Raw genomic sequence first — 13,231 nt, 5'->3', positions numbered from 1 at the left:
TAGTATATTATTCCTGCCTACACATTTATATACGTCGACACAATTCGTCTACGTCAGCTCCTCCACGATATACGTAGGCGGTATTTGTGAACGTACTCACAGACTCGCCTGCTTACGGAAGACATTCTGGCTAATGTCAACATGATCGTAAAACACCTTCGATGCTGAATAGGCTACCCCGCTCCTCACTTTTCAATATCCTGTCAACTGACTAAGTGCCTACAAGACAACAGCAATGACGCCGACGATCCCCACCAAGACCCTGCCCAGTGGCGCGACCATCCCCATGGTCGTGCTCCTGGCAGAACTTGACGATCGACGAGCGCATGAGCCACGGGTGCAGCTCCACCTGGTTCACGGCAGGCTTGACGCGCGCGGTCTTGAAGAGCTTCTCCAGGTGGGCTTCGCTGAAGTTGGACACGCCGATGTCCTTGAGGATGCCCTGCTCGTGCAGCTCCTCGAGTGCCTTCCAGCTCTCTGCGCGTGTGGCACTGTCACCTGGGGCGTGGAGGAGGTAGAGGTCGATTTAGCCGAGACCGAGCTTCTCGTTGCTGGCTTTCGTGGCTGCGAAGGTCTCGATCGCCGAGGAGGTCGGGGCCTCACCCGCGCAGGTGCTGGTGGCCTTCAGCCTCGCCAACGGCTTCGTGACGCTGCCCAAGTCGGTGCACGCGGAGCGTCAGCTGAGCAACGTGGAGGCGGCCGACATCAAGTTGACGCCCGAGCAGGTGGCCAGGCTGGCCTCGCCCGAGTCGTACATGCCCACGGCGCCATGGGACCCCGTCAAGCAGCACGCCGTGTAAGTAGGCCAGCGTCACTGAAAGGGGTGATTCAGATAAGCCGTGTACGCTCGTGTTGATGAGGTGTAGCAGATCCAGCGTACGAAAGCCAAGTTGAAGTGAATACTTGCGACGATGCACGTTATCCATTCATAAAGTTTTCCTGGCTTGAAATACATCTCCTTCCTCATGGAAACTCGGGTACGATCCGTCTGACGCCCTAATTGATGGCTCCACTTTCTCAAAACCACTTGTATCAAACGTGCTTCATTTCAAGCAGGAAGACCGGCCTCTCCGTAGTACTCAAGTATCCAATTTTGAATGTCGGGATGTAGTTCAGTGTATGGTGAGTCTGTCCGGTCTGGCGACGAGGGGTTACGTGGCTGCTGATGCGCTTGGAGATAAAGCGCTGCTTCGAATTCCCCCCATGCCACTGCCCCCGCCAAAGCTAACTCGAAGTGATTTCCCGGGGTGGATCTGAGTAGCCATTTCACCACATGCAAATGCCCCCGAGCCGCGGCATCCTCCAAAGCCTCAGCTGCCAAGCTCTCCGGTAGATTTAAATGCAACCATTTCAGAATATTCAAGTTGCCTTTAGCGGCCGCATCAACCGAGGCACGGGGCGAGCACCCTGGTAATCGCTTTGAATGAAGCCACTCGACGATGTCCAGGCGGCCCAGACGCGCAGCACGATCCATGGCATCGCTAGTGCAGCCTGCGTGAATGTTCTCGTGCAGCCATCGAAGCATGTTAAAATTCCCGTTGGCTGCAGCACCATCCATCGCTTTCGTCGTGCATCCCTCTGAGCGATTTGAGCGGAGCCACCGGACAACCTCAAATTGGTTTTCGTAAAATAGTGAGGCGGCACTAGAACACACATGCCCAATGTCGCGATCAGGACAATACCCGAAATGTGTTGACGCTGCACCATCGATTGCAGACGTTGTACAGCCTTCCGATCGGTTCCAGTGCAGCCACTGAACGACTTCTAGATGCCCGTTTTCGGTAGCGGAATCCATCGCCTTTTTGGTGCAACCTTCCGAGCGGTTCCGATGCAACCACTGAACGACCTTCAAGTGTCCATTTGCAGCAGCAGCATCCATGGCCTCCGTCGTGCACCCCTCGTAACGATGAGCGTGGAGCCACTTGACAACATCGAGATAACCATTCCTGGCGGCGTTATCCATAACTCGCTGGGAAGAGATAAGATCGGAAGATGCATCGGCCGGCGCGCTTCCTTCCTGGGTCCTACGTTGTTTACAGCTCACTTCGTGTGCTCCGTGTAGGTACTGAAGTACAGATAGATGCCCATTCGAAGCTGCTGCATCCACCGCCGAAGCAAAAGTTGTGTGCCGATAGTCGAACAAACTAGCGCCCGAATCATCGGTGTACTGTTCGCACAGCCATTGAACCGCAGCAACCTTCCCACTCGCTACAGCGGCGAGCATGACCCTAGATATATCAACTGCAATGCTATAGGCACCTGTGATATACCCCAAGAGCCACTGCAGTATGCGCACATGGCCACCACGAGCAGCGTATTGCAAAGCACTGGCAAAAGCGGCCGGAGGGAGATCCGATCGATCGACGTGACGCACAGTCAGCCACTTGACTAGAGGAAGATCCCCGACCTCCGCTGCTTGTTCTAATGCACCCCACGTCACCTTCTCGCCTTTTAATTCTTTCACCAAGTAGCGTATAATTTCCGTACGTAATGGCCACTCTGCCCCCGGACACTTCGGAAAATAGTGGATTCCAACGCCATAACCCGATGCCACCGCCCACACTACTTGCTCCAGCTTGTTCTGCTCGATAGCGCTGCTGACCAAGGTGGAGTTCCACTTTTTCTGCTCTGGGGTCCACTTCACCCGCTCCGACAGCCATCGCACAACACTCCAGTGACCATGCTCCGCAGCTTCATTAAGACTCGACCCACTCCACTGAACCCCTTCAACTGCCATCGCTCTCCAGAAATTGCAGCATGGCTAGCCCCCTCTCCGCGCAGCTTCCTCCACCACATCTTTCATGACCAGACAGCCGGAAAAGTGCTGCAGCATCCACCGCGTCATCACAAAATCATCCCGACGGACCGCCTGCTGCAGCGCCTGACTGAACTCCCATCGGTAGTAGTGGCGCTCGCTCTGGAGCAGTTTGGCCACCGTCCAGCGACTGGTTTCCGCGTCTCGGAGGCTCCTCATCCAGACCAGATCCAGCAACGCGACGGAGCCGACGTGGCTCAACTCGCAGGCCCGAGCCATCGACAGGTCGGCGGTCAGCAGGTCCGAAATGGCGGACGACACATCGTCGCGCGCGTTGGCGCTGGCGAGCCCCCAGCGCACGACAAGCGCCACGACCTTGAGCTGCGCCATGGCCGGCAACTTCGTCGAAGTGCCCTTGAAACAACTTGAAGAACTTGAAGAACGCCGATGATTGGTTCATCCTGTTTTCATCCAATCCCGAACAGCCATGAATCCTAGAATCGCGAGAAGTCGTACGGAACTGTGATGCCCATGGACGAGGAAGATGTGCGGGCGCTGGCGGCGCTGCAGGTGAGCGGCGGGGCCCTGTCGGAGCGCGCGCAGCGGAGGCGCGTGGCCACGTGTCCGCACTGCCACCAGGGCTTCGGGAGCGCCTCGCTGCCCATCCACGTGCCGCGCTGTCGAGCGCTGCGGCAGACCCTCGAGGACGAGGACGAGGAGCGAGACAAGCAGCGGAGCACGCCAATTAGGAGGGGGCAGGTGCCGCCGCTCGCGGATCTGTAAGTAAAGGCAGCATGGTATTGCAATTGAGATGCGTGTGCAGTATTAACTGTTATCCTCCAATGTCTGTAGATGTCTCCGGCTCGTGACGAAGCACTTCGAGTCCATCTGCATGGAGAAGATCGTGGCGTTCCCAGAGGCGGAAGGTCGCTGATCTATCACTTAGCTGTACTTGATGCTTCCAGAGCGGTTGATCTCTGACATGGATGTGTCGTTGCAGCCGCGCTACTTGCGTCCATGCCCAGCAACCTGGTGCACCGCATGGTGGTCTCCCTCGTCAAGGACACCAACCGCGTACGTAATATGGTCGATCAACCAAAGCAGGGTACCTGTCTTCACCTGCAAACCTTCACACTTATTTTGGTTGTCTTGCCAATGGCAGGCGAAGGCCAAGTACCGTGAAAGTCGAGCCACGATCGAGAACCTCGAGAATGCGCTCCAGGGGGCCAGACGTGACGTGGCCCAACTCGAGTCCGCGCGTGACTGGGCATCCATCAGTCGAGCACGGATGGCGGAACAGCAGCACGTTGCCGAACGGCTCCAGCGCGAGTTGGACACCACGAAAACAGCTCTGGCATTGGCTGAGGCGGATAACCAAAAGCTGCAAGCGAGAGCGGCACGTGCTGAAAAGAAAACACTTCGGCTTGATGCAAAGGTACGCGTAATTCTAAAACCCATGTGCCGAGTATTATTATATGAATGGGAATGCGACTGACGTCAAACGATTGTTTTTTTTCTGTTTGTTGTTGTTGCCGCTGTATTTTGCCTTAGATCAACTCGTTAGCCGCCGAAAACGCAGATCTGAGCAATGCGGTAAAGGAAGCGCAGCGCCGTGAAATGGAAGCTACGCGACTACTAGCTGCAGTAAAGAGAGCGCCAGTACCCGGCGTAAGCAGTACCCGCCGTTCGGAGTCTAACCAGAAAACCACACAAAACTCAGTCCGTCGATACGCGCCTAAGTCCTCACCATGTGACACAAACTACAGCGCAAGCACACCTCGTCGCGCTGCAGTAATCGTTCGGAAGCGTCCTGGAGCGGAGGGATCCAAGATCCCATACCCACCTTCTTTACAAAAGCGAAATAAAATTGGGCATGCAAGCAACCAGCCAGAATAGAGCCGCGTTTGGTATCACCGTCGACTAGAATGTTTTGTTGCTGCTACAAAGTTTGTCTTGTGAAGAAGAAGGATTTGTTTTTAGTTCAAGCGTGTTGCTTTGGTCATCACCTAAAATGTTTCCTCCATCCACGCCTCAATATCCCGCCAAGACGAGTTTGCGTGCGGCTTGCTCTTTAATAGTCCCTTCATCTTCCATAGCCACTCGATATTAAAGTCACAGGGGTAGTGTGCGTGAAGGAAAAGCGCAATCTCGAAATTCCCGCCCAAAATCGCGTAGACGATAGCTGACTTCGCCCGAACACCAGCGCAGTCGAAAAACAGCCACTTCACGACCGAAAAATGCCCTCGCGCTGCGGCTCCGTCCATAGCTGAGGGAGTGCACCCCTCGGACCGATTACTGTAAAGCCATTTCACGGTTCCCAAATGACCAGACCCATCCATCGCTTCAGTTGTGCAGCCCTCCCATCGATTCTTGTGCAGCCATTGAACAATGTCCAACCGCCCGATCCGAGCCGCAGAGTCCACTGCTTGTGTTGTGCAACCTGCAGTTGACTTATCGTGCAGCCACTGTAACATCTCCAGATTCCCGTTTGCAGCGGCGGCATCCATAGCTGCAGGTGTGCAGTCTACGGATGTGCGAGATCGCAGCCACAGGAGGATAACGAGCCGTTTGTCGTAGAACTTCCGATTCCCCACGCCCGCACAGCAATGCGAAAGCTCAGGGCGGCAGTTGGTCCCAACGTGAAAGCGCGCTGTAGCTGCGCTGGCCATCGCTGCACTTGTACACCCTTCCGACCGATTCAAGTGCAAGAACTGCACTATCTCTTGATGTCCATTGTGTGCTGCTTGACTCAGCGCAGACACCGTACACCCCTCGGCACGATTTCGATGAAGCCACTGCACAACGAGCAGGTGCGCGTTAGTTGCAGCAAGGTCCATGGCGGCTGTTGTGCAACCTTCCGTGCGATGCTTGTGTAGCTATTTCACTACCGTCAAATGACCATTTGCAGCTGCAGTGTCCATCGCATTCGTTGTGCACTGCAAATGACCGAGCTGAAAGTAAACTTCCTGACCCCCAACTTTCCGTCGCTTCCCCGCAAAAAGATCAACGGTCTGCAGGAATGCAAGCACCTCCAGATGCCCATACTCAGCCGCAACATCCATAGCAGTAGTTGTTGTCGGACAGTCAGCACTTTTACCACGCGATTGCTCGTGAAATAGATCCGAGGCTCGTTCTAAAGGATGGCGCGTGAACAACCACTGCACCATCTCCAGCTTTCCATGTCTAGCTGCGGCAAACATGGCCTCAGATCTGTCATAGGACAGTTCAACCGATCGCGCGTATAATAGCAGCGTCTTCACCACTGCAAAGTGACCTCGAGCACTGGCAGCAGTTATTGCTTCACCCACCGCTGCTGCATTTTTGATCTCGAAGAGAGTCAGCAGCCACTTGACAAAGTTCACGTCCCCAATATCTGCTTGTTTCAGTGCGGAGCAGGCGATTCGCACTGTGTTGCCGTAATTCCCCTCCAATATGAACCGAATTATCTCAGATCGAATCTCCCACTCCACTTCCGAGCACTCTGTGAAGCTCAGCTCCCCCACCCCATAACCGCGCGAGATTGCCCACTTCGCTTGCTCCAAATTATTCTGAACGAACGCAGCGTTCACCACTTCTTCGTCCAGCATTTTTATCTCCGCAAGACTCTTAGTCCTTTCGTGCAGCCACTGCACCACATCCCAGTGATTTCCTTTCGCAGCTGCAGCAATACTAGCATTACACCACTCGATCGAGCCCCGTCGTCTGCCCTCCAGTACTTGCAAAGTTCCCAAATCCCCGCGACTTGCACATTCCGTCACTATTTCATGGGCAATTGAATAATTCGGGAAAGTGTTCAACAGCCACTGCACCATGCACAGATCTGCTCTCTCCACCGCCTGCATCAAGGTTTGTGTGAATTGCCACGTGCAGTACACCTTTGCCAATCCAAGTTGGCAGCAGTGTAAAGCAAAACGGTGTGAAGTAACTTAAGTAACATCCAAAAATCGGAAAATAATTTCTGAAATTAGTATTTAGAGTAATGTGGATTTAGTGCAGAGCAAACTCAAATCACTGGTCAGTAACTGACTGTCTCCGCCGGCAACATGCCCCAAGAGCCGAAGCATGGGCTTGCGGCCCGCACGCGTGTGCTCGATGCACACCGAGAAGGGCGTGACTGGGTGCTGGTTGCTGACTGCAACGGCATCCCTCCCACTACTGCCCGCAACATCGTCCAGCGCCAAGCCGTCGCCGGTGTGCTCGCCGTCCAGCCTCGTCCGTCCCGCGTTGCCGTTGCGCACGCCGTCTTCCTCGCATCCGTTTTTCGGTGTGCTGTATCTGTACCTCTCGCCGTTCAACTTCTCCGGGTGCGCCGCGTGCGTGACCTCGTCCGCAGCCTTGTCCGCTCGTCGCCGACGGGGCCTCCATTTTCGCCGAGCTCGCTCCTTTTCTTTCTGGGGGAGGAGTGGCGACGCACATTGTCACACGTCACTTCGTGTCGACATCTCATTGGTGCATTTAGCCCAATCACTTCCGCGTGTCCATACGCGGCACCCACCTCGACCTTCCGCTTGTCGCCTCGGCTGTCACTTGCAAACAGTGCGCAGCCGAGTGTAACATCTGCGTCGGTGGCCGTTACGAGTTTAGTAGTAGGAGTCTTTGTGCTCCGAGGCGGGCTCGAGCTAGCGCCGGACGGAATTGCACCAGTTGCTTCCTTCGGGACACTGGAGCAAGTGGTTGGTACTTGTCGGAAGCAGAGCTCCCGGTCGAGCGTCTGTGACTTCGTTGTGGCTTGCAGACATTGTCGGAAGCAGCGCTCGAGGGAGTGCCTGCGACTTCAAACTTTGATTTGTTTGACTGAGGAGCTTGCGCGCCCCAGCCATCTATTGACGACGTGGCTAGCGTTGGCGCAAACATGGATGAAGCAGCGATGCAGCACGCGGACAGCGTGCAGCAGATGTTCGCCTCGCTCGCGGCAATGATGCGCGAGCAACAGCAGTTCATGGCGCAGACAGCGGACCTGCAGCGCCAGATGGCGGCGACACTACAACAGCAACAGCAGCAGCAGTCTGCCTCGCAGCAGCAGCAGCAACCACCGTCGCCCGACTCTACTTCTCAAGGCACGCGCGAGTACCGTGCCGAGGGCATCTCCATGCCGAAGTTCTCCGGCACCAAGGACGACGACGTCGCGGACAACCTCTTCAGTGCCAAACTCTACTTTGAGTCGAAGAACATCAAGTACGGCGCCGACTCACCGCAGCAGCGCCCCCTGTCACTCTTGATGGCGAACTTGAAGGGGCCAGCTGCAGCGTGGTACCGCGAGTACGTCTCCCACGACGGGAACTTCCTGCACTCGGTCTCGCAGTTCGAGGAGCTGCTGACCAGTGAGTTCACGACCCCCGATCGCCAAGAGCACCTGCGCGACCAGCTCCTACGCCTACGCCAGAACAACTTCGCCTGCCTCGAAGATTACGTGTCGGCCTTCCGGCACATCATCTGCAAGGTAGAGGACATGAGCGATATCGACAAGGTCATGCATTTTCAGAAAGGGTTGGTCGTAGAGATCAGGCAAGAGGTCAAGCTGCGCCAGTTCCGAAACACGACGGACGCGATTTCATTTGCACTGATGTACGACCGAACGCACGCTGTAGAATCGCGTCGAACCCATGCGAACCGCGGAGGTCAAGGTGGCCAACGCCTTCAACATTCGTTACATCGCATCGAGGAGCCGACACCGATGGAGATTGGAAGCTCGCGCTTAGTTTCTCGCGACGAGTGTCTGCGCAGTAATCTGTGCTTCTACTGCAAGGAACCCGGGCATCGTCTGGCCACGTGTCTAAAGAGGCCAGCGCGCAACAACCCCCAGGGTGTATCTCGTCCTCCACAAGGGCGCGGGTCCTTCCGCGCTAACCAGGGCTCGTTCCGCCGCAATGTCGAAGACGACGTATCCGACGAAGACGAAGACGACTACGTAGACAGCCGTGACGACCACGTCGAGGTCATTGACAGCTTGCAGTTGAACATGGTGTCCATCGCCACCGAGCCGTCACCCAATCGTGAACTGTTGCGATTCGAGGGGGTGATGAACGGGCAGGCAGTGCGAATCTTGATCGACAGCGGTGCAGAGCGCAACATTGTGCGCCCTGGCCTCGCCCAAAACTGCGTTGAGTCCACCAAGGTCACGGCGGAGCGCTTTTACGGTACGACAACGCCGGCCCGTACGGCGCAACAATGTTTGGAGACTATCAGCTTTGCTGGCAGAGACTTCAACGGAGTTTCCCTCATTGAGTGGGAAGTGTCGACAAATCAAGACGTGATCCTCGGGCTTCCATGGCTGGTGCAGTTCACCCGGTTATCGACTGGCAAACCGGAGTGATGCGGTTCCCCAACAAGCGCTAAGTGCATGATTTCAGTTCGGTGAACGACAGTCTCGAGGTAGCGGGACCGTCAGTGGCTTCAGTGGAAGTGGAACCTGAGTTCCTTCAGCACCCCCTGCCCCCGAATCTGCGGCAGCAGCTTGACGCTCGTGTAAAGGCAGGCTACTTCAGTATGCCTTTGGGGCCAAGCTCGATAACAGCGCTAGAATGTCATCCATTGCCACGCATCTTTGACAACGAAGGCGATGACGACACGGAGGCATCGTCGTTGTGTGTCCTCTCGGCGGCAGAGTTTGAGACAAAGGTGAAGGCCGACGAGTACGCCGAACTGTATAATGTCACGGTGAAGTCGTCGCCCAAGGTGAAGTCCGTGCCGTCGCAGCTTCAAGCAGTACTTGACGAGTTCGCAGATGTCTTTCCGTCAGAGTTGCCGCCTGGATTACCACCGAGCCGCTCAATCGAGCACGAAGTGGTCTTGAAACCAGGTGCGACGCCCAGCAACCGCGCCCCCTTCCGTCTCTCGAAGGTTGAGCAGGAGGCATTGGACACCTTTGTGGCAGAGCTGCTGAAGAAGAACTGGATCGAAGTGTCGGACTCCCCATGGGTATCAAACATCTTTGGCGTGCCCAAAAAGGATCCCGCGACTGGCAAATTCCCATCACGCTTGGAGTGGCTACATTCGAACAATCCGCACATGCCCATTCGATGGGTCATTGACTATCGCTTGGTGAATGCGGCCTCAGAGGTTGCCAAGATACCGCTGCCGCACATCGAGCAGCTCTTTGATCGGATGGTGGGAGCAGTGATCTTCTCGATTCTCGACCTCGCCAGTGGATACCACCAGATGCGTATGTCTCCGACGTCCAAACAGTACACGGCATTCAGGACAAACCATGAGATATATCATTGGAACGTGGCGCCTATGGGCCTGGCCGGCATGCCGGGCACATGGACGCGCCTGATGCGCAAGCTGCTGAGCCATCTACTGTTCGTGGTCGTTTATCTGGACGACATCTGCATCTTCTCGCGGTCGATGGCCGATCACGTCGAGCACTTACGGCAAGTCTGTGAAATCCTTCGGGCTCACAAGCTTTACGCTCGTCCGGACAAGTGCGACTTCGGTCAAGCTTCGGTCGACTTCCTTAGCCACACCATCTCAGCTGATGGCTTGCACGTGAACGCTCGCAAGACTCGAGCCATCGCCGATTGGACAGAGCCCAGCAACATCAAGGATCTACAGCGCTTCTTGGGCCTCGCCGGATATTATCGTCGCTTCATTCATCAGTTTGCGACACTGGTACTTCCGCTGAGCTCTTTGGTCAAGAAAGATGTGGCGTGGGTATGGGATGACGGTCAGTGCCAGGCTTTCAATTCCATCAAGCTTGCGCTCCAGCACGCACCGGTACTACGTCTGCCAGACTTTGACAAGCCGTTCATTGTGACAACGGATGCTAGTCACGCGTGCATTGGTGGAGTCCTCTCTCAGCTGCATGGCGGCAATGATATCCCCGTGACATTTTTCAGCAAGAAGCTTGGTCCGCATGAGCTGAACTGGTCTGTTCACGAGAAGGAACTCTTTGCGATCAAACAAGCGCTCACCCGTTGGCGCCATTACCTCCATGGAGTCTCGTTTGATGTGTACACGGACAACTCGGCGTACAAGTGGTTTCTACATCATCCCCGCCTGTCTGGTCGCCTGGCTCGCTGGCGGGACTTTTTTGCGTCCTTCCAGTTCACGCTGCATCATCGTCCAGGCGCTTTGAATGTCGTCGCCGACGCGTTATCGCGCCCCCTGATGCTTCTTCAAGTCCGGGGGAGGAACCGGAGGCTGGTGAAACCGAACCCGAGCCGCTGGCAGTGTGTACGGCGTGTTTGACGTCGCCGACATGCACGAACATTCGCGACGCGGTATCGCGTCGTACCAAGGCTACGGAGAAGCTCCAAAGCATACTGACTCGCGATCAAGCCGTGATGCTTGCCGTTAAACAGCCAGCCGCAAGGGCACATGGTGTAGGCACGGCACAGTGGCGTATGAGATTGAACGCAGCATCGATGGAGGACAGCACGGTGATAAGCTCACTCCAACTGGATAACCAAACGAAGCGGGCGTTTCAGAAGGCATACAGTAAAGATTCAGTCTTCAAGCCGCTGTGGAAGTCCGGTCGTCCGTCGGAAGAGTACGAAAGGATTCGCGGTTGATCTATTTGAAGAGAAACGACAGCCTACGAAGTTGGAAAGGACTGGTACAGCTGATGAAGATCAAGACAGCGATGACGACTGCCCACCGAGCGCAGGCCGATGGCCAAACTGAGCGTCAGAATCGGACTCTCGAGGACTCGTTGCGATGCTCTGTTTCGTACCATGGCAACGACTGAAATGAGCACCTGCCCATGATTGAGTATGCGCACGCAACACCGATGTCCAGCTCGTCGAAGCTGTCGCCCTTCTTCGTCGACACCGGTCGTCACCCTAAGAACCCATTGGGTAGTGTGGAGAGCGATCAGCCGGTGGCGAGGTCTCGTGTGGAGTACGCGTCTCGATTTGTTCAGCATCGTCAAGAGGTGATCGAACGTGCTCGGAAGAATATGTTGGATGCGCAAGAGGCTCAAAAGAAGTTCTACGACCGGCGTCGTGCAGCAAACCCATTCAAGGTCGGTGATCTAGCCTTGCTGTCGACGCAGGACCTGAACATCTCGCACGCCACCGCGGAAACGAAGCTTCGCTCACGGAAGTTCATCCCGCGCTTCATCGGTCCGTACCCGATCCTGGAACTTCACGGCAACGTCGCGCTGCTGGATCTACCAGCCAACTTGAAGCACATCAGCCCACGCTTCAACATCGACAAGCTCAAGGTATACAACAACAACCCTGATCGCTTCGTCGACTGTGTGATCCCGAAGTCGACTCCCGTGATTTTCGACGACGATGGGGAGCCACTACACGTTGTCGAAGCTCTGATCAAGAAGCGCATCTTCAACCGCCAACCTGAGTACTTGGTCTAGTGGCACGGGCTCCCTCGCCATGAGAACACGTGGGAACGCGAGCGCGACATCAAACACGTCAGCCACTGGTAAGCGCTGCTAAAAGATCTTCGCCAACGCAATCGAGTGGCACGGGCCTAGTGGAATCCTCTTGAACAGAGTTTTCACGGTACTGCTCGTTACATCGAGGGTCTACGGTACTACCAACTTCAACTTCGGCGACTTCAACGTTTAAGGTGCCGGGACTCGCTCAAGTCGGGGGGAGTGTAATGATCTGCACGTGCAAGAGCAGAACACAACCACATCATCAGTTGAGTCCGCATGCAGAGAGCCCAAGTCGTCGTCTGCATACTCACCGGTTGCGCAAGCTCCTGCTCCGGCACGCCTCAGCCAACCACTTCATGTTTAGGACCGAGCGCCATGAGGGCGCCCTCGGGCAGATGGATAGCAGCAAACAGACAAAGACATCAATTCAGTTTCCATTTTACTCGCAACACAACAAGCACAACCAGAACCTTACAATACCTACAAATGCAACCCAAGGGTCGATCTCTTTCAGGATGAGGAAACGAACCCGGATGCCTTTCCTGGACCATATACTTATACCGCCATGAAAGCCGCAGCCTCTGGGGGGCATCTTGAGCCTCAAGACTTGAGGTGCTACAATACTTGCACGAAGCGGATGCTGCCGAAGCACAGACGAACTCGCGATACTGCCAGGCCTTAAGATGTGATACTACTGCTATGGATGTAGCTGCTGCTAACGGGCACCTCGATGTAGTTAAGTGGCTTCATGCAGCGCGTTCTGAGGGATGCTCGACGGATGCTATGGCTTTAGCTCTAGCATACGGTCATTCGGAAGTGGTGCAGTGGTTACGTTTGAACTATCCCGAAGAAAGCTCCACAGAGGCGACACAGATGTCACGAACTTGAAGTGGGTTGTATGAAGTCCAAGACGACACGTGGACCAACTCACTGCGAATTGGAAATCATACGAGGATTTTTTTCATTATTTGCCGGGCTCCGATAGCATTTTTCATCGAAACGTAAACTCGGTTGAATCGATACTTAGTTGCTTGACGAGGTTTGTACCGTACAAAAATACAAGCATTGGAAGAAGCTGGAGGGCTTACAACTTTTTTTTGTGAACTTGGGGAACAACATATCGCGACGGCCCTGGT

The 13,231-nt window shown here is 55.2% G+C and overlaps 6 protein-coding genes across 6 annotated transcripts; 3 read left to right on the top strand and 3 right to left on the bottom strand.

Moving 5' to 3' along the window:
• Window positions 1-572: 572 nt before the first annotated feature.
• PHYSODRAFT_489231 (hypothetical protein) lies at window positions 573-800 on the top strand (the record flags this gene model as incomplete). The annotated part of the gene is made up of 1 exon (XM_009523845.1): window positions 573-800. A coding segment is annotated over one exon (228 nt), but the record flags the coding sequence as incomplete, so codon positions are not given.
• Window positions 801-1,048: 248 nt separating this feature from the next.
• On the bottom strand, window positions 1,049-1,963 carry PHYSODRAFT_492774 (hypothetical protein; the record flags this gene model as incomplete). The annotated part of the gene is made up of 2 exons (XM_009523844.1): window positions 1,049-1,609; window positions 1,760-1,963. The coding sequence occupies 2 exons, from the start codon at window positions 1,961-1,963 to the stop codon at window positions 1,049-1,051; spliced, it is 765 nt and encodes a 254-aa protein (XP_009522139.1).
• Window positions 1,964-2,761: 798 nt separating this feature from the next.
• Window positions 2,762-3,145, bottom strand: PHYSODRAFT_327683 (hypothetical protein; the record flags this gene model as incomplete). Its single annotated transcript, XM_009523843.1, has 1 exon — window positions 2,762-3,145. One exon carries the CDS (start codon window positions 3,143-3,145, stop codon window positions 2,762-2,764), a length of 384 nt encoding a protein of 127 aa, XP_009522138.1.
• A 141-nt stretch (window positions 3,146-3,286) lies between these two features.
• On the top strand, window positions 3,287-4,670 carry PHYSODRAFT_543046 (hypothetical protein; the record flags this gene model as incomplete). The annotated part of the gene is made up of 4 exons (XM_009523842.1): window positions 3,287-3,534; window positions 3,608-3,681; window positions 3,756-3,841; window positions 3,930-4,670. The coding sequence occupies 4 exons, from the start codon at window positions 3,287-3,289 to the stop codon at window positions 4,248-4,250; spliced, it is 729 nt and encodes a 242-aa protein (XP_009522137.1). The 3' UTR covers window positions 4,251-4,670.
• A 961-nt stretch (window positions 4,671-5,631) lies between these two features.
• On the bottom strand, window positions 5,632-7,494 carry PHYSODRAFT_327681 (hypothetical protein; the record flags this gene model as incomplete). The annotated part of the gene is made up of 4 exons (XM_009523841.1): window positions 5,632-6,413; window positions 6,783-7,146; window positions 7,224-7,312; window positions 7,437-7,494. The coding sequence occupies 4 exons, from the start codon at window positions 7,492-7,494 to the stop codon at window positions 5,632-5,634; spliced, it is 1,293 nt and encodes a 430-aa protein (XP_009522136.1).
• Window positions 7,495-12,779: 5,285 nt separating this feature from the next.
• PHYSODRAFT_488977 (hypothetical protein) lies at window positions 12,780-12,983 on the top strand (the record flags this gene model as incomplete). The annotated part of the gene is made up of 1 exon (XM_009523840.1): window positions 12,780-12,983. A coding segment is annotated over one exon (204 nt), but the record flags the coding sequence as incomplete, so codon positions are not given.
• Between the last annotated feature and the right edge of the window lie 248 nt (window positions 12,984-13,231).

This window comes from Phytophthora sojae (genome assembly GCF_000149755.1).
Source record: "Phytophthora sojae unplaced genomic scaffold PHYSOscaffold_3, whole genome shotgun sequence".
Taxonomy (NCBI): domain Eukaryota; phylum Oomycota; class Peronosporomycetes; order Peronosporales; family Peronosporaceae; genus Phytophthora; species Phytophthora sojae.
The sequence above is the reverse complement of the archived record's forward strand: the minus strand, read 5'-3'. Positions and strand labels throughout refer to the sequence as shown.